Source organism: Chiloscyllium plagiosum, unplaced genomic scaffold (assembly GCF_037043375.1).
Source record: "Chiloscyllium plagiosum isolate Xiang-an unplaced genomic scaffold, Cpla_swu_hap1 HiC_scaffold_31, whole genome shotgun sequence".
Lineage (NCBI taxonomy): Eukaryota > Metazoa > Chordata > Chondrichthyes > Orectolobiformes > Hemiscylliidae > Chiloscyllium > Chiloscyllium plagiosum.
In genome coordinates, this window is record NW_028270169.1 from 50,043,984 (window position 1) to 50,063,857 (window position 19,874).

The following is a 19,874-nucleotide window of genomic DNA, read 5'->3' on the forward strand; positions in this document are numbered from 1 at the left end:
CCTGGTTTTCAACTCTCTCCATAGCCTTATCCCTTCGTATCACTCCAGCCCCCTCCAGTCCTACAAACTGGACACCTGAACACCTCCAATTCTGACCCTCTGCATGTTCCAGATTTAAATTACTTCATCATTGGCAGTTTTGCTTTTAGTTGTCAAAGCCGTAAGCTCTAGATTTTCCTCACTAATGTCTTTACCTCCCTTCTCTCCTATAAGATGCTCCTTAAAAACTGTTTGATCAAGCTTTTGGTCACATGCTGTAAAATCTCATTATGTTACTTGGTGTCAGATTTGGTCTGAATAGGTTCCCGTGAATTGTCTTGGGACATTTTACTGTGTTAAAAGGTTCTATACAAAGACTAGTTTTGTTGTTGAACACAAGTACAGGATTAGATAATATTGACGCAGACTGAGGACTGAATAGCTTCTTTCCACATGGCAGTGCGTGTGGTTGTCATGTATTCACCTCATTCTCCATCAGGTGCAGTCCCTTAGGGATCAAGGAGCCACTCCGGTTGGCTGGGTTCTGAAATGGTCCATAAGTCCAGAGCAGATAGTGCCGCATGTAGGACATGTGGCACTTGAAAGATCTTGGGGGGGGGGGGGGGGGTGTTTGGACAATTGAATATATGCTCCAATGCCTTGACTTATCTCTACATATTCACAACAAACAAACAATGTGCTCAGCACCTTCCCAAATAAAAAATTCACAATTTCGGTTAGTGGCAAGCCAGGGTCTCCCAGAGTCAGTAAATGTGTCTGGCCCTTTCAGGATTCATTTTCTCTTGTCTTTCCGAGTGACTCCTGCCCTAATTAATTTCAGGTCAACTGCTTTGGGAGTCTAATGTCAGACATTCAAACAACATGATCTGATCAGCAGAGCTGGTTTTAAGTGATTGGTATCTCAAAGCTGAGCAAGTGGGCTTGGGAAAGGACACTGCTGTTGTATTGTCTTCATTGCCACTGGATTTAGAGGACTTTATGGAGGCATTGTTGGTAGTAAACTTTTCCAGTGCTTTGAGGTACCTTATAGATTGTCCAAATCTATGAAACCCATGAAAGAAAAAGATCACTGCTGCGTGGTAAATGTGGCCTTAGTCTTGGGTTTGATCCTTATCCTCAAATATCTTTTCCCTCAGCTGGCTGAAAACCAAGCTGGTACAACAGTGGTGATGATGAATTTGTCAATACCTGCATTTGTCAAATGAAGGCTCCCATGCTGTGAAAAAGTGTCCACACATTTCAAGATCTCATCATTGATCTTAATCAATTTTATTAGGGGGGGGGAGGTTGTTGAAGGGATTTTGCTGCAGGACCTGATTGGAAGAGGACCTCTGTTTTTCAGATGTTCAGTGAAAGGTGTACTTTCTCATCTGCTTCTAAAAATGAATTAATAAATGACCCAGAATTCATCATAAATGGTCACAACAATGTTGAAGATGTTCCCTTCCATGTCAAGAAAATTATTTCTACAATGGCCATACTCCAGGTCCTAAATGCCATACCTGCTTTGCTGCTATTGTGACATTCAAAGTACTACAACAGTTCATTGCCCTTCCCACAGCACTGCAATCATGATAGACTTGGGTGGAGGAGTCCAGAACTAGAGGGCACAGGATTAGGGTGAGAGGGGAAAACTTTAAAACGGACCTAAGGGGCAACTTTTTCACGTCTCGAGTGGTGCGTACATGGAATGAGCTCCCAGAGAAAGTGGTGGAGGTGGGTACAATTACAACATTTAAAAGGCATCTGGATGGGTATATGAATAGGAAGGGTTTAGAGGGATGTAGGTCCAAATGCTGGCAAATAGGACTAGTTTAGAATATCTGGTCGGTATGGTCGAGAGTTGAACCCATAGGGTCTTGTTTCCATGCTGTACATCTCTAATGACTTCACTCCCCTGCTGAGCCTGTGTCTGGTTCAACTGGTTTTACAACTTCTCCCTGTTCTCATCCAGAGATCACATACACATCCATACAGCACTATGTACAGACTGTGATAACGTCTCACATCAACATACAGGATTCATTACACTGTACATACCTATACCTTCTTCCAAATCTTTTGAGGCTTGGAAGATGTCACAGATTGGTATAACTTAGGTAGAGGCCATTCAGCCCATTGTGCCTGCGCTGGCATCCCAAGGTGATGTTACCTAGCTCCTTTCTCCCTATAACCGTGCACACTGATCCTTCTCAAATAAAAATCTAATGGCCTGTTAAAAATCACACAACACCAGGTTATAGTCCAACAGGTTTAATTGGAAGCACTAGCTAGTGCTTCCAATTAAACCTGTTGGAGTATAACTTGGTGTTGTGCGATTTTTAACTTTGTACACCCCAGTCCAACACTGGCTTCTCTAAATCATAATGCCCTGTTGAAAGACTTGATTGGCCATTGCCTTGGTATACTCTTGGGTAGAGCATTCCACATCCTAACCACTCACCATCTGCAAAGATAATTCCTTGTGCCTTCATTGCTATTAGATTAGATTAGATTAGATTACAGTGTGGAAACAGGCCCTTCGGCCCAACAAGTCCACACCGACCCGCCAAAGCGAAACCCACCCATACCCCTACATTTACCCCTTACCTAACACTATGGGCAATTTAGTATGGCCAATTCACCTGACCCTGCACATCTTTGGACTGTGGGAGGAAACCGGAGCACCCGGAGGAAACCCACGCAGACACGGGGAGAACATGCAAACTCCACACAGTCAGTCGGCTGAGGCGGGAATTGAACCCGGGTCTCTGGCGCTGTGAGGCAGCAGTGCTAACCACTGTGCCACCGTGCCGCCCGTACTATTATTGCACAGCTTGGACTTTCCACACAGCATGGAGTTTGACCGTGCGAAGGTGAGGACTGCAGATGCTGGAGATCTGAGTCTAGATGAGAGTGGTGCTGGAAAAGCACAACAGGTCAGGCAGCATCCGAGGAGCAGGAAAATCGATGTTTCAAGCAAAGGCCCTTCATCAGGAAAGTTAGGATATGGAATGCTCTTGGGTAGAGCATTCCATATTCTAACCACTCGCCATCTGCAAAGGTAATTCCTTATGCCTTTGTTGCTATTATTATTGCACAACTTGGACTTTCCACAGAGTATGGAGTTTGAGTGTGTCAGACCCTTCTTGCACTGACTATTGCTCAGTCCCAGCATACCTGCCCCCTCCCCCCTTACCTTGCAAGCGGCTGGTGAAGTGCCCGAGGGTGAAGGTGTGCTCATTGAACATCTTGTACCTGCAGGTCAGGTAGAACATGATCCATCCGAGCAGGACTGTGGAGACAGTGGTACAGGGCAGCACGGGGATCACCGACTTCACCATCCGCACCAGGCTGGGCGGTGGCGTCTGCTGGTGCTGATGCTGCGGCGGCGGTGGCTGCTGGCCTCGGTGATGGTGGTGGTGGTGGTGGCCGGGAGCATTGGCAGACTGCACCTCGCTCCTCTCCGCCATGGCCCGCTGGCTCTCTGGAAATTCGATGCGAAGAGAAGGAGGCGGAAGGCCGGGCCGGGCCGGGCTGTTAGCGGACGCTGCCTCTGGCGGCAAGCGGGCAGTAATTTACAGCCCGGATTCACAGGCCCCAAAGTGACGCAGCGCGCATGCGCGCCCGGCCTCGGTACAGCCCGTCGCCATGGTAACCAGCCACTGTACACCCAAGCCACTGCAAACTTCACATATTGTTCTCCTTTAGATCATAGCACCACTTTCCAACTGCATTCACATTATCTCATCAGTTGTTGAAACATGATTATTTTAATTCTGAACTATGTTTTCACCCTGCTCCTTTCTAACTTGCTGCTAGGCCTAAATACAAAGATAGACCTGCATTCCTTTAACAAAATAAAGAAATGCTGGAAATCTAAAACAAAAACAGTAATTGCTGGAGAATCTCAACAGGTCTGGCATCATCTGTGGACAGACAGCACAGTTAACGTTTAGTCTCCAAACAAAGAACTGCAGGTACTGGAAATCTGATCATTTACAGTCAAGATAAGTACTTTTTAAAGTGTGGCCACTGTTGTAAGATTGAAACATCAGCAAACAGTACATACAGAGCAAACTCCCACAAACACAAATATGATAATAATGAAATAATCTTTTCTTTCTTGATGTTAATTCAGCAATATACCTTGCCCAGGACACTGAGGACAACTCTGCTCTCTGAGATAGTGCCTTGGGATCATTCACATCCAAACGAGTTCATGATTCCTCGGTTTAACCACTCATAGAGTTGCACAGCACAGAAACAGACCATAAAGTCCAAGTTGTCCATGCCAACCAGATATCCTAAATTAATCTTGTCTCATTTGCCAACATTTGGCCCATATCCCTCTAATATCTACATATAATTACACATTATTATACATTTGTCTATACTGAAGAGGATACATAAGGAACTAAAATATATTTCGGATGACAGACAAGAAACATCAATTCTGTTTCTCTCTCTGAGATGATGTCAGACCTAATGAGTATTTCTCCTTAGAATATACCAAACATTTTCTGTTTTTATTTCAGATTTACAGTATCCACTGTAGTTTTGTTTGTTTTAATTACTTTGCTAATGATCCTTGTATTGTCTGCATGGAGTTTGCACATTCTCCCTGTGACGCATGGGTTTCCCCCGGGTGCTCAAGGCTTTCTCTCACAATCCAAAGATGTGCAGGTTAGGTGAATTGGCTAAATGGGCAAGCTAAATTGCCCATAGTGTTCAGGGATGTGTACGTTAGTTAGGTGCACTAATCAGAGGTAAATATAGGGTAGGGGAATGAGTCTGGGTGGGTTACTCTTCGGAGTGTCGGTGTGGACTTGTTGGGCCAAAGGGCCTGTTTCCACACTGTAGGGATTCTAATTTATATTAAAAAAACAAAAACAGAAATTGCTGGGAAAGCTCAGCAGGTCTGGCAGCATCTGTGCAGAAGAATCAAAATTAATGTTTCATGCTCAGAACATTCTGAGGAAGGGTCACTCAATTCAAAACGTTAACTCTGATTTCTCTCCACAGATGCTGCCAGACCAGCTGAGCTTTTCCAGCAATTTCTGTTTTTGCTTCTGATTCATAGCATCTGCAGTTCTTTGGTTTTTACTTTAGAAATGAACTTCACAAACTTCTGCATTGCAGACCATTTCTCTTGGAAAAAAGACTGCCGAGGATGTGTGGAAACCAAGCACAGAAATTTGATTCAGCATGCTTTGAGGAACATCAAACCTGCAACAGCTAATATACCCACAAGAAGGCCAGAGATGACATACCTGCAAACGTTCCCCAAGTGTCAACAACATTACTAGACAATTCGGTGAATGGCCATGCTGATCAGATCTAAAAGTCACTAAAGAGGAAAATTTGAAACAAATGTGTCCTGGCTGCACACAGCCAAGGAAGCCATCAGACTATTGAAGACACTTCTCAAGTGCTGCCAAAAACTGTTCTCCAAATTAATGTCTCCAAGACCAAGATCATGTTTCAATCAGCACAAGTCATATGCTATGAAGTTCGCTGTCAGCTCATAAACTGAACATTGTTTAGGATAATGTTTATAACTCTTGTGTGGAGCAATATGTAAATCATAACTAACCACAATATTTTCTGTCTGTCTGTCTTTCAGATGCAATAAAGTTTTCTGAACAGTTACATTTAATTTATTGTAGATCTTAAGTTTCATTAATGTTTCCCCATAGCTCATTTCCTTCACAATTATGATATTTCTGTGGGAACGGAGGCAAACGTTGAACAGCAGAACAAGGCATTAAAAAAATCACAGAAAATTTACAGTACAGGAGGAGGCTTTTGCCCATCATATCTGTCCCACTTGGCAAAGAGTTACCAAAGAAGACAGTAAGGTCTGCAAATGTTGGAGATCAGAGTTGAGAGTGTGATGCTGGAAAAGCACAGCAGGTCAGGCAGCATCCAAGTAGCAGGAGGCACCGATGCAGTCATTAATGTAGCGGAGGAAGAGGTTGGGAGTGGTGCCGGTGTAACTCCGGAAGACGGACTGTTCTATGTAGCCGACAAAGAGTCAGGCATAGCTGGGACCCATGCAGGTGCCCATGCCTAACCCTTTCGTCGGGAGGAAGTGGGAGGATTGGAAGGAGAAATTGTTGAGGGTGAGGATCAGTTCAGCCAAATTAATAAGAGTATCAGTCAAAGGGTACTGGTGGGGACGTCAGGAGGGGAAGAAACGGAGGGCTTGGAGGTCCTGGTCATGTCAGATGGAAGTGTGGAGGGACTGGATGTCCATGGTAAACATGAACCCCAGAGGGATCTTGAGGTTCTGTCCACATATCCCTGAAGGCAGCAGGACACGAAAATAGATCATCATAGAATCCTTACAGTATTGAAGCAGGCTATTTGGCCCATCAAGTCCACACCAAACCTCCAAAGAACCATTCAGACACATCTCATCCTGGTAACCCTGCATTTCCCATGGCCAATCCACCAAACCTACATATCTTTGGACTGTGAGTGGAGACTGGAGCAAACCCACATGGACATAGGGAGAATGTGCAACTCCACACGGACAGTCACCCAAAGGTGGAATTGAACCCAGCTCCCTGGTGCTGTGAGGCAGCAGTGCTATCCACTGAGCACCATGCCAAGGGGGCATACAGGACACTTGCCTTTATCAGTCGTGGTACCGATTATAAGAGCAGGGAAATTATCTTGGAGCTGTTCAAAATGTTTGTTTGGCCACAACTGAAGTATTGTGTTGAGTCATGTAGGAGGGGTGTGATTACATTGTAGGGGACATTCACAGAATGTTGCCTGGGTTGGAGTATTTTAGCTATGAAGAGAAATTGGATAGGTTTGGGTTATTTCCTTAGAGCAGAGAAAGCTGAGGAGGTACCTGATTGAGATGTGCCAAATTATGAGGGGCGTGAAAAGTAAGTAGCTGTTCCCCTTCGTTGAAAGGTCGATATTGAATGGGCATAATTTTAAGGCAAAGGGCAGGAGGTTCAGAGGGGATTTCAAAGAGCGTTTTTTTCTTCCAGAGGGTGGTGGGAATCTGGAATGCATTGCTTGGGAGGGCAATAGAGGCAGGACACCTCACAACATTTAAAATGTACGAAGATGAGCACTTGAAATGTCAAAACATTCAAGGCTATGAGGAAAGTGCTGGAAAGCAGGATTAGTAAATTGGCACAGACTTGATGGGCTGAAGATCCTTTTCTATACTGAATGACTCCCTGATACTATAACTATATAATTCCATTTAGCCCTACAGAACACAGCATTGGCTCATGTCCACATGGTCTTACTCACATCCTACTATAGCCTTAAAGAAAGGAGTCCATGCTACAGTCTCAAATTAGCAAAGAATTGACAAGCATATGGATAATGTGAATGCAAAGCAGATCAAGCTCCAATTACAACAGGAGCGAGAGCCTCCAGAATGCTAAGCAAGGTAGAGGTGTTGATTCGGGATCCTCTTCCAGGCCCTTGTGCAAAATGAATGTGTTCAACAAGAAAGATAATATATAGTGATAATGACAATAATCATATCAAAACATTTAAGATCCTGAGAAGACTTGATAGGTTGGACATCAAGAGAATGTTTCCTTTCATAGGGTGACTATGAACATGGAACAAGAGTAGGTCACTGGGCTCTTTGAACTTGTTCCACCATTCAATAAGATCATGGCTGCTCTGATTTTAACCTCCTCTATATTACTGCATACTCGATTATTTTTCGTCCCCTTGTAATCAGCTGATGATACTAAGCTGGGTGGCAGGGTGAAATGTGAGGAGGATGTTAGGAGATTACAGGGTGACCTGGACAGGTTATGTGAGTGATCAGATGCAGTTTAATGTGGATAAATGTATGGTTATCCATTTTGGTGGCAAGAACTGGAAGGCAGATTACTACCTAAATGGAATCAATTTAGGTAAAGGGGCAGTACAAACAGATCTGGGTGTTCTTGTACACCAGTCAATGAAGGTAAGCATGCAGGTACAGCAGGTAGTGAAGAAGGCTAATAGTATGCTGGAAAAGCGCAGCAGGTCAGGCAGCACCAAAGGAGAAGGAGAATCGACGTTTCGGGCATAAGCCCTTCTTCAGGAATGAGGAGGGTGTGCCAAGCAGGCTAAGATAAAAGGTAGGGAGGAGGGACTTGGGGGAGGGGCGTTGGGAATGCGATAGGTGGAAGGAGGATAAGGTGAGGGTGATAGGCCGGAGAGGGGGTGGGGGCGGAGAGGTCGGGAAGAAGATTGCAGGTCAAGAAGGCGGTGCTGAGTCTGAGGGCTGGGACTGAGAAAAGGAGGGGGGAGGGTAAATGAGGAAGCTGGAGAAATCCGCATTCATCCCCTGTGGCTGGAGGGTTCCTAGGCGGAAGATGAGTCGCTCTTTCTCCAGGCGTCGTGTTGCCATGGTCTGGCAATGGAGGAGGCCAATGACCTGCATGTCCTTGACGGAGTGGGAGGGAGAGTTAACGTCGACTCTCCTTCTCCTTTGATGCTGCCTGACCTGCTGCACTTTTCCAGCAACACATTTTTAAGCTCTGATCTCCTGCATCTGCAGTCCTCACTTTCTCCTAATAGTATGCTGGCCTTCATAACAAGAGGGATTGTGTATAGAAGCAAAGAGGTTCTTCTGCAGCTGTACAGGGCCCTGGTGAGACCACACCTCGAGTACTGTGTGCAGTTCTGGTCTCCAAATTTGAGGAAAGACATTCTGGCTATTGAGGGAGTGCGGCATAGGTTCACGAGGTCAATTCCTGGAATGGCGGGACTACCTTACGCTGAAAGACTGGAGCACCTGGGCTTGTATACCCTTGAGTTTAGAAGACTGAGAGGGGATCTGATTGAAACATATAAGATTATTAAAGGATTGGACACTCTTGAGGCAGGAAACATGTTTCCAATGATGGGTGAGTGCCGGACCAGAGGACACAGCTTAAAAATACAGGGTAGACCATTTAGGACAGAGATGAGGAGAAAATTCTTCACCCAGAGAGTGGTGGCTGTGTGGAATACTCTGCCCCAGAGGGCAGTGGAGGCCCAGTATCTGGATTCACTTAAGAAAGAGTTGGATAGAGCTCTCAAGGATAGTAGAATCAAGGGTTATGGAGATAAGGCAGGAACAGGATACTGATTAAGAATGATAAGCCATGATCATATTGAATGGTGGAGCAGGCTTGAAGGGCAGAGTGGCCTACTCCTGCACCTATTGTCTATCTACCTCTGCTTTAAAAAATATTTAAAGATTCCATATCCACTGCCTTTTGTGGAAGTGAATTCCACAGACTCACAATGCTCTGACAGAAAATGTTCCTTCGTTTCTGTTTTAAAAGGGCATCCCCTTATTTTAAAATTATGACCCCTTGTTCTCGACTTTTGGACCAGAGGAAAGATCCTTTTAACATTCACCCAGTCAAGTCCCCTCAGGATCTTATACATTTCAATTAAGTTAACTTTGGTATGCTTTCCTTTATTGGTCAGAGTATTGAGTACAGGAGTTGGGAAGTCATGTTGTGGCTATACAGGCCATTGGTTAGGCCACTGTTGGAATATTGCGTGCAATTCTGGTCTCCTTCCTATCAGAAGGATGTTGTGAAACTTGAAAGGGTTCAGAAAAGATTTACAAGGATGTTGCCAGGGTTGGAGGATTTGAGCTATAGGGAGAGGCTGAACAGGCTGGGACTGTTTTCCCTGGAGCGTTGGAGGTTGAGGGGTGACCTTATAGAGGATTACAAAATTATGAGAGGCATGGATAGGATAAATAGACAAAGTCTTTTCCCTGGGATCGGGGAGTCCAGAACTAGAGGGCATAGGTTTAGGGTGAGAGGGGAAAGTTATAAAAGAGACCTAAGGGGCAACTTTTTCACACAGAGGGTGGTACGTGTGTGGAATGAGCTGCCAGAGGATGTGGTGGAGGCTGCAACATTTAAGAGGCATTTGGATGGGTATATGAATAGGAAGGGTTTGGAGGAATATGGGCCAGGTGCTGGCAGGTGGGACTAGATTGGGTTTGGATATCTGGTCGGAGTGGACTGGTTGGACCGAAGGGTCTGTTTCCATGCTGTACATCTCTATGACTCGACTAAATTCCAGACAAAACATGCTTAGCTCATCTAGCCCTTCTTCAAAAGGCAAAGTTAAAAATCACACAACACCAGGTTATAGTCCAACAGGTTTAACTGGAAGCACTAGCTTTCAGAGCTAGTTGGGTTAGGGTTAGATGAAGGAGCAGTGCTTGAAAACTAGTGCTTCCAATTAAACCTGTTGGACTATAACCTGGTGTTGTGTGACTTTTAACTTTGTACACCCCAGTCCAACACTGGCATCACCAATTCAAAAGGCAATCCACTCATTCCAGGTATTAGTCTCTAATATTCTCTGAACTGCTTCCAACACATTAACATCCTTCCATAAGTACTGTGACCAGTACTGCAATGCTAGAAATACGGGACACGCTTTTAAAATAAAGGATCTCCCATTGATGGCAGAGCTGAGGAAATTTTCCTTTCTCAGAGAACTATTTTCATGAGAAAACAGTGGAGACAGGATAATTTAATTTATGACTGAGTGAGATAGATTTGAGATAGACAAAGAACTAAAAGGTTATGGGGAAGGCTAGTGTTGAAGATAGAGTTGAAACCAAGTCAGATCAGCCTTGGAACTTATTGAATGGCAGGGTTTCTGAGATGAACATACCACCAGCTGCCCACAATGTTGTGAGCGATCGGGACAGACCCTGACTGAGAAAGAGGGACAATTGGAACACCCTGAGAGGATGATGCAGAGGGTAAATGGTGCCCAAGATGAGCAGACGCCTCTACAACGAAACAACTGCAGAAATGGCTGGAGACACTCGGCAGGTCTGGTAGCACCTGTGCAGGGAAAGCAGAGTTCGTCTCCTCGGTCCAGCGACCCCGCTTCAGAAACTTGTTGCACGTGCACTCGGCCCCATCCAAAGCCCCAGAATGTGGGCGTGTCTCCAACGAGCCACGTGCTTCCCCAAGTAACCCGGTCCCAACCGGTTCGGGAATTGGGTCACACCGGGATCTACCACCTCACCAAGGGAAGGGGGTCTGCTGGAAACATTGAGCACGTGACTTTTATTTGTGACCGAAGGGAGCGGGGTAATCAGAGCTGAAGGGGTGTTCAGTGTTAATAACTCCGTGTGAGGCGTCTCCAATTCCGTGAGCGGCCGTTTGACGGATTGGGCGGTTGGTTTGATAGGTTGTTCCACCCCCCCCCCCGTGCTGGAGGTGTTGGTGTGAGCCGAGGCCTCCATTTGCCGCTGGATTGGTGTCGGCGGGACAAGGATAACAACAACAACAACTGGAGGCGGCAGCATGTCCGGTAAGGGCCTTCTCCACGGTAGCGGGGCCTCATCTCCCGCAGCGGGTAGCCGTCGTCTTCTCTTGCCTGACACCCAGCTCTCGGCCCCGGGGAAATGTGCGTTTTCATCATCGCTTCCCCGGCCCTGATGGGCTGGTTCCTGACGGTGTAGCGAAGAGGGGTGGGGGGGTTAGTGAGAGGAATCCCAGGCGGTTTTCCAGCTTGTCCTCCTCCCCCCCCGCGGCTGCCAGCCCCCGTGCCCCCGCGGCTCCCAGCCCCCGTGCCGCTGCGGCCTGGTGAAGCAGCGTGACGCAGTTCCAAATGACCCGGCCACCTCAGCCGCCATTTTGAGGGTCGGGGCGGGAAGGGAGACCGCCGCTTTCCCCAACATCACCCTTTTCCCTGATCCCTCAAAACTACCACCTTTCCTTTCTATATCTCTGCCCCCTCCCCAATCCTCCAAAGTGACCCCCTTCTCTCTCTCTCTCTGACTCTCTCTCCCCCCCGCCCCCCCAAGGTGACCCCTTTCCTTTCTCTCTGTGATCCCCAAAACGGCCCCATTTCCTTTCTCGTTCTGCTCCCCTAATTCCACCAACCTGACCCCCTTTCCTTTGTGTGTCTCTCCACTCCCTGGTTTCCCCCCAAAGCGACCCCCTTTCTCCCTCTGCCCCCTGCACCCCCAAAGTGACCCCCGACGCCATTTGCATAAGTACCACTCAGGGTGGAGTGAAAGCTCCTTTCTGCGATTCAGTGAGCACAGTTTGGTCATTCACTTACCTGTGTGTGGTATTTTTATATATGCACGTACCTTGTGCAGGAGAGTGCAGTGAAATCGTGAGTTTCTGAGATTTAAAAAAATGAGTTTCTGCAGAAAATAGTGATCAGTTTTCATTTGAATAGTGTAGTTTAGATGCAAGAGAATTGATTTGGAGTGGTGCTTTTGTGAATTAAATTTCTCTCTCGGACACCGAGTGAAGAAAGCATCTTTGTTACTGTATTCTGCCTGGGGTAACAGCTGTTGAAGATACTAGCTTGTATGCTGTACTTTCTGCGCAAACTATTACTGTGCAAAGTTTGAGGAGGCCCTTAACTAAGTGTGTTATGTACCTCATTGTAATTGGAATGTGCCCTACTGTAGATTAAATCATGGGTATTAAATTAAAATGACTAAAAATAAGTTAATGAAAACATTTCATGTACAGCTGAAAATGGATTGTGGAGGAGTACATGTAGTAATAAGTTAAAAATCACAATACCAGATTATAGGAGGCTCCAGCATTGTGACCCTTGGGTTAAATTCACTATCAGTTATCTCTCTCATGAGAGACTAGCTGTCTGGTACTGCTGTACTTTTATAAAGCCACACAAATCTACTTGTAACCTGTAACTTACCTTGCATTTACAAAGAAAGATCTCACTACCCCCAACTACAAACATTTTACTAGGTAGACTAGTATTAGGTGATTGGAGGAGTCAGTGTTGAACTGGGGTGGACAAAGTTAAACCTCTCAACACCAGGTTATAGACCAACAGGGTTTATTTGGAGAATCTAGCTTTCAGAGCGCTGCTCCTTCAGGTGGTTGTGGTTGAAGCTTTTGCAGTTTAGACTTAAGGTGTTTGGTGTGTTCACACCTGAGGGTCAAATGGTAACTACCTAAAACCCTCAAGGTTCTGAGTTGGAAAGCAAGTGACACTTGATGGATTGACATTTGAAGGCATATTTTAGAATAACTACGAGGTAATTTTAAGGATTCAAGTGTCTTTGTGTAAAAGTTATTCTCTACTGCAAAATACTATAGTGACCAAAAGTCTCAATTACTTCAAAGGAACTTGGGCTAGTATCTAACAAGTATATTTAAAGGTACAAATTCATTATTTTGCTGTCACAGTAGGAGGCAAAATTTTACAATCCTGTTAATCTCAAATTCAAACTAAACATCTGCATCACTTTTTTTCACTGTTAAAATGTAATCTTTTGGCAGCCTGACTGGTTTTGGCAGCATTGGTTCAATCCTGCACCAGCTGAGGTTACCTTGAAGGACTCTCTTCTGAACCTCCCTCCTCATGTGAAGCATTGTGACCCTTGGGTTAAATTCACTATCAGTTATCTCTCTCATGAGAGACTAGCTGTCTGGTACTGCAGTGACGTTACTTTGCACCTAACATGAGTCTACTCACTATATTGAATCTTTGATTTGGAGATACCTACTAGTTGATTTTAATATTAATTGAGCATTAAGACTGCTACCACCTTGCTCAAGATGTCGGTTAAACTGTTCACAATTAAATAGGGCAAGGGCTTGAAAGGTGGAGTGCTTTATTTTTAAATTTTAATTATTTTATTTAATTATTTTAATCATTTCTTACAATGGCTGCTGGAGAAACATCTTTTGCTTATGATTTTTATTCAGCATGATTCACTACCAGTTGAGATTGCAGCAATTTTACTGCAATTTCCCTTATGTCAGTTTCCTTGAGTCAAGAGGGTTTTGTACACGGTTGCTTAACTGTTGTAATTTTACAGAATAGCCTTTAATATCCATTCACTCGCTGAAGCACTCTTTTAACTTTATTTTTATGAGCTGATCTTCGAGTTCACTAAACTGGGTAAAAGGAACTAATTCCAACCTGCTTTTACAAGTCTCTTTTTGAGGTAAATCTTTTAAAAGTGAGCAAGGTTGCGACGGCACATAACACAAGCAGTCACTGATTTTTTTTTTAAAAACTTTCTTTTAAATTAACAGATTATGGAAATTACAGTCAGCCTGGAGCTCAAGCACAAAGGTATGCATGCATGTCAGGAGTTAAAAGAACAAACTTGTCCAAAGAGAAATAATCAGAAATTTGAAAGGCAGAACATACTCAATACACAAGTTGTTGTTTTCACAGTTGCTGACAGCTGAATCTCTGAATAAAATAAAAGCAAAATATTGCAAAGTTGGAGATCTGAAATTTTAAGTGCTGGAAATAATCAGAACATTTCTCCCCTCAAGGCTGCTCCACCATTCAGTAGGATCATGGCTGATCTGATGTTCTTCATTCCATTTTCTTGCTCTTGCCTCTACTTGATTCCCCAACTCAAGAATCTATAGCTGAGCCTTAAATGTACACAAGGATGCTGCTCCCACAGTGCTGTGGGGGAAGGAGATTCAAAGGCCATCAACCCTCTGAAAGAAGAAATTCATTCTCCTATCAATCCTAAAGTGAGAACCCTTTATTCTGACAGTATACCCTCTGGTCCCAGACTTTCCCCTGAGGTGTAACATCCTCAGCATTTATCCTGGAAAGCCCCTTAAGAATTCTGTATGTTTCCATGAAATCACCTCATTCTTCTAAACTCCAGTGGATAGAGTCCCAATATGTTTAGCCTTTGGTCATGAGATATTCTTTCAAACCAGAGATCATCCTGGTCAACTTTCTCTGAACTCCCTCCAATGAAACAATATCTTCACTTCTTTAAGTGGACTAAACTGCTCACAGCACTCGAGATGTGGTCTCACCAACATCTTCTACAGTTGCAGTAAGACTTCCCTATTCTTTTCCTTCAACCCCCTTGAAATAAGGGCTAACATTCCATTCACCTTCCTGATTTCCTGCTGCACCTGTGTAGTAGTTTTGTGGTGTTTCATGCACAAGTTCAGCCAGCTTTGTATTACAGCTTTCTGCAGTTTTTCTCTGTTAAAATCTGTTCTCCCTTCGAAAACAAATAATTTCGCATTTTCCCATTTTATAGTAATTTTCCACGTATCCCACATTTACCAACTTAATGCCCACTTAACCTGTAAACTGTTTTGTATCCATCTTGCAGCCTGCCTTTTCCCCTTATTTTTTTGTCATCTGCAAATTTGACGAAGGTATATTCACTTCCTCCTTTCAATTCATTAATATGTGTAAACAGTTGTGGTGCCAGCTCTGAACATTGTGGAACTGTACTGATCATGGGCTGCCAAACTGAAAAAGAACCTCACGTCCCCACTTGTTGTTTCCTGTCCACTAGCCAATTCTCTGTCCATACCAATATCCTACTGCCATCATTGTGGGCTGTTATCGCATGGCTTAACCTTTTGTGAGGTACCTTGCTGAATGCCTTCTGCAAGTCCAAATATAACACATCTACTGAATACCCTCTATCCATGCTGGTTGAGACTTGCTCTCAAAATTCTCAAATTACACATTCAGAAGCCATTCTGACTGCTTCATTAGATTGTGGTCTTTCAAATGTTCTGACATTACTTCATAGGAATTGATTCCAATACTTTTCCAACATTACTTGTTAGGTTAATTAGCCTGTACAGAGGAACCTCAATTATCCAGCATTCGATTATCCGAATATCGGGTTATCCGGCAAGATCACAAGGTCCCGATACTTGGCTAAACTGTTATCCGGAATTCAATTAACTGAGTGAAATACTCCCCACCCGTGTCCTTCAGATAATCAAGGTTCCTCTGTAGTTACTTGCTTTTTGCGTTCCTCCAGCAGATCTGGCAACACTTGTAGAGAACGCAGTTAGTTAATGGTTTGAGTCCAACTTGCTTTCTTCAGATTTTGTGTTCCAAAGAATCATATTGAACTCTGTGTAAACTGCTTCTCTCTCTTCAAGATGCTACCAGAGCTGATGTGTTTTTCTAGCATTTGCTTTTTTTGTTCCTGAATATCAGCAATGTGGTTCCTTTAACTGAAATTTCAAAACCTGGAATGTTAATCTTACTGTTTCTCACTGTGTAAGTCTAACTGGACTGTATTTGATGAGGTGTATTTCAGTTGAAACTGTTTGTCTTTTGTACTACATAAGCTTTGCAAGACCAGTATTTGCCATTGAAGGTGGTGGTGGGCTGCCGTTTTTGACATCTGCAGTCCAGTGATGTAGATGAATCCTCTGTTAAGGAATTCCGGTATTTTTGACCCTGTAACATATAGTTCCAAATCGGGAGTGTTTGACTCTGAGGGGAACCTGCTTGTCATCCACTTGTCCTCACTAAGTACAAATGTGCTGATCAGCCTATGTATATTTAATCAGGTAACAGTTTGTCTGTTCCTCTAATGGAAGGCAAACATTAGTCTATAAATAGCTGAAAATGTGTTGCTGGAAAAGTGCAGCAGGTCACATTTTCCAGCAACACATTTTCAGCTCTGATCTCCAGCATCTGCAGCCCTCACTTTCTCTCGAAGATTAGTCTATAAATAGCCAGGTAATGGTTATTGTAACTTGATTGGAATAAATGCATTCTGGAGTTTTTGGCATGGGGTTTATGATGTCATCAAATATGGAAAATTAGCCAAAATTTGGTTAAACTTTTGAACTATACAACATGTCACTATTTATTAACATGGTTTACAGAAGGCACTTTTTTTTTTGTTTGAAGACTGTGATCGACTCTAGCTGTTCTGAGAAATGTATAAATCAAGGGTTAAACAAATTGAAAGCTCTCATGAAGTCTGTAATGTCCTAGGTATAGTGAGATATGTAACAATGTCAAGGACTGGGGGGGAAAAAAACTTGATATAACTAAATGCTTCAAACATGCAGTCATTGACTGCAGTATAGTATGAATGAAGATTTGTTTTAATATCACTTTTACGTAAAATAAATCCTCAACGGCAATACAGTGGCTAAAGGTTGGTTCCTGATAAGGGCTTTGAAACCATGCAGAGCTTTTGTCAGCATATTGCTTTGGTTTTTTGACCGACAATGTCCTGATGTACGTGATATCATTGGGCTGTGAAGTACATAATTACAAGTAATGTTTTAGGGAAAGTCTATTAAAATGTGATCAATTTTCTTTATGGTATCTATATTTTTTTCTTCTTGCAGCTATGGAGCCTATGGTGCCCAATCAAGCCAAAGTTATGGGCATGCTTCACAGGTATATTAAGCTAATTGATTTGGGTTTGAGAGCAGTTTGGAAATCATGACTATTATACTCAGTCTTGCAGTGGAGGATAATTCACTTTTTCTCTGTGGTGCTCTTTGTATTTTTCATGTAAGTATTTTGATTTGGAAAAAGATTAGTGGCCACCACCTTACTACTAAATGGCTTTAGATTTTTAATCCTAAGTACTTCCTTTTGCCACTGGCTATTCTGGGAGTATCCAGTCCCATCATACAGGAGGTGTGAATCAAACATTTGCAACTAAAAGATGTATTTCCCTACAAATCTCTGACTAGCTATGAGATCATGACATAAAACAGTCATGATGGATTAAACTTGAATCATATGATTAGATTCCCCACAGTGTGGAAACAGGCCATTTGGCCCAATAAATCTGCACCAATCCTCCAAAGAGGGACTCTTCAAAGAGTAACCCACCCATACCCATTTCCCACTGACTCATGCACCTAACACTATGGACAGTTTAACATGGTCAGTCCACCTGTCCTGGGATTGTGGGAGGAAATTGGGGCACCTGGAGGAAACTCGCGCAGACGTGGGGAGAATGTGCAAACTCCACACAGAGCACCCAAGACTGGAATCGAACCAAGGTCCCTGGTATTGTGAGGCTGCAGTGCTAACCACTGAGCCACCGTGCCACCTCAAAATTATTTGTCAATGCAGCTGCTTCTGATGCCTTCTTTATCAATCTTGTTTTTGATATAGGGGCTTAGTTATTCTTTTGCTGTGCATGTGGTCTTATTGGATGGGTTCAGTCATCTTTAGTTGTTCTAGTAAATTAACAGCCCTTTTTGAGTTACTCGTTCTTATTGCTTTTCAGCCTACTGTTTGTAGGTGCTACTACAAGAGCTAAACTTTAGTGTTCATGATTTTTTTCCCCCTGCTTGGTTTCAAGACGACATTACAAAGCATTATGGATATTTTACTGTTTCTGTATATTAATTACTGAATATGTAGTTTAGTAGTGTCCATACCTCTGAGCCAAGAGTCCTGGGATCAAGTCTCTTATCTGCTTCAGAAGTGTGTAATAACATCTGAATCTGGCTTAACAATTATTTGAGATTTCTATAATACTTAGAGCAAGTTTTATTCTGATTTCAATTTGCTTTTAAACAAGCACAAGTCGCCATTACGTGTTTTGATCAGATTGCCATTAGTAAAATCAACTTTCTTTATATCTGACTACGCTTAATACATTTTGATACTATATCATGTATAGAATCAAATGTGTAGTAAACTGAAGGCTTTCCAATAATCCATGGAGAGCGGTTTTAAATCTCTTGCTATTAGTTAGAGCTAATTAAATAGCTATTAAATTCTTGTCCAAGTACTTGATTTTTTTGTAGTTCTATTTCTTGTTGCACTTTTTTTATAGTTGTCTTTTTCTATTACACTATTTTAGGAAGCTGAGATCAATGTCTATATTTCTGCTACTTTTAGCCTTGATTGTTCCAGTGTTCTGGCAGTCCTTGTCCATGATCTGACCTTCACATTACTCAAAATTGTTCCCACGTTCTTACTTGGAAAAGACCTCATTCACCCATCACTGTGGACATAGATGTATTTGTACATTGGTCTGATGGCCTGAATCATCTCTGCCCTTGCCTTTCCTATTCCAAATCCTAGACATAGATCTCTACTCACCATTTCATGCCTCTTGTACATCTTTGACTTCCATCACTCCAGTACTGGCAGCTGCATCTTTTTAGATGTGATTTAGATACCTTACAGTATGGAAACAGGCCCTTCAGCCTAGCAAGTCCACACCAATTCTCCAAAGAGCAACCTATCCTATATTTACCCCTGATTAATGCATCTAATGCTATGGGCAATTTAGAATCACAAATTCACCTAGCCTGCACGTTTTTGGGTTTAGGGAGGAAACCCACGCAGATACTGGGAGAATGTGCAAACACCACACAGATCGTCACCTGAGGTAGGGATCGAACCCAGGTCGAAGGTGCTGTGAGGCAGCAGTGCTAACCATTGAGCCACCGTGCCGGGTGTGGGTCTTAATTCTACATCTATTCTCCTTATTTCCTTTTTGCATAAACTGTTCTATAACCTAATTCTTTGACCAAATGTCTGTTGTCTTTAAATAAAATTTGATACCAAGCTGCACAAGATTGTTAGGTAATGTTTCTGTGAATAGTTTGGGACATCTTTACTATTTAAAGATGATACGTGAATGCAAGATGACCACTCTGTGGCACTGTAATTTTTAACTTGCCCTACTCTCTGGTTGAAATACTGAAACAGTCCATTTGGGGTTTGTTCATCTTCTGGTATATCCCACTGAAGAAGCAAAACTACTAACCAGATTTGATCAAATGTTCCATATTCCTCTTTTTAAAATATAATTTTGAATAGTAACATTTTCTGCTTTCACCGTCAATGTTGGCAATGAGATTTAAAACTTATTGCAAGACAAATCCTTAATTTGTACATAACTCTTGATTGCTGGGACTCTGGATTGGGGTGGACTTTTGAATGTATGCTTACTAATGTAGGTAAACAAGTAAGTGTGTGGAAACAGCAATAAATGTATTTAACTGGGTACTTTGATCGTATTTATAAGGAATTGATATTTCACACAAACTCTGCAGCTCTTGGCACTTTTACAGTACTGCACTGTAACAATGTCCTATTATTTACTTTGTGGGGCTTTGACCTAAATTTTGACTCCATAGTATCACTGAGAA

General features: G+C 43.2%; 2 protein-coding genes and 1 long non-coding RNA gene across 9 annotated transcripts in view; 2 read left to right on the forward strand and 1 right to left on the reverse strand.

Annotated features, from left to right (window-relative positions):
• Positions 1–3,586, reverse strand: part of rhbdd2 (rhomboid domain containing 2) — a 53,422-nt gene extending 49,836 nt beyond the window's left edge. Inside the window, exon 1 of the mRNA XM_043718774.2 lies at positions 3,179–3,586. Coding sequence (XP_043574709.2) covers positions 3,179–3,452 — 274 coding nt within the window. The 5' untranslated portion in view covers positions 3,453–3,586. The remainder of the gene's footprint in view (positions 1–3,178) is intronic.
• Positions 1–5,632, forward strand: part of LOC148141921 (uncharacterized) — a 49,791-nt gene extending 44,159 nt beyond the window's left edge. For all 3 annotated transcript variants that reach the window (XR_015752393.1, XR_015752392.1, XR_015752391.1), the window contains one exon: positions 5,122–5,632. This is a non-coding gene — a long non-coding RNA (uncharacterized LOC148141921). The remainder of the gene's footprint in view (positions 1–5,121) is intronic.
• A 5,558-nt stretch (positions 5,633–11,190) lies between these two features.
• The window catches only part of LOC122564147 (TATA-binding protein-associated factor 2N), a 33,605-nt gene continuing 24,921 nt past the window's right edge, over positions 11,191–19,874 (forward strand). For 2 of the 5 annotated variants that reach the window (XM_087977529.1, XM_087977530.1), the window contains exons 1-3: positions 11,191–11,301; positions 14,025–14,064; positions 17,094–17,145. In XM_087977529.1, the coding sequence (XP_087833655.1) occupies positions 11,295–11,301; positions 14,025–14,064; positions 17,094–17,145 (99 nt within the window). In that variant the 5' untranslated portion in view covers positions 11,191–11,294. Of the gene's footprint in view, positions 11,302–14,024; positions 14,065–17,093; positions 17,146–17,175; positions 17,263–19,874 lie in introns of those variants that run through there. The other 3 variants (XM_087977531.1, XM_087977533.1, XM_087977532.1) reach the window with 3 other exon arrangements.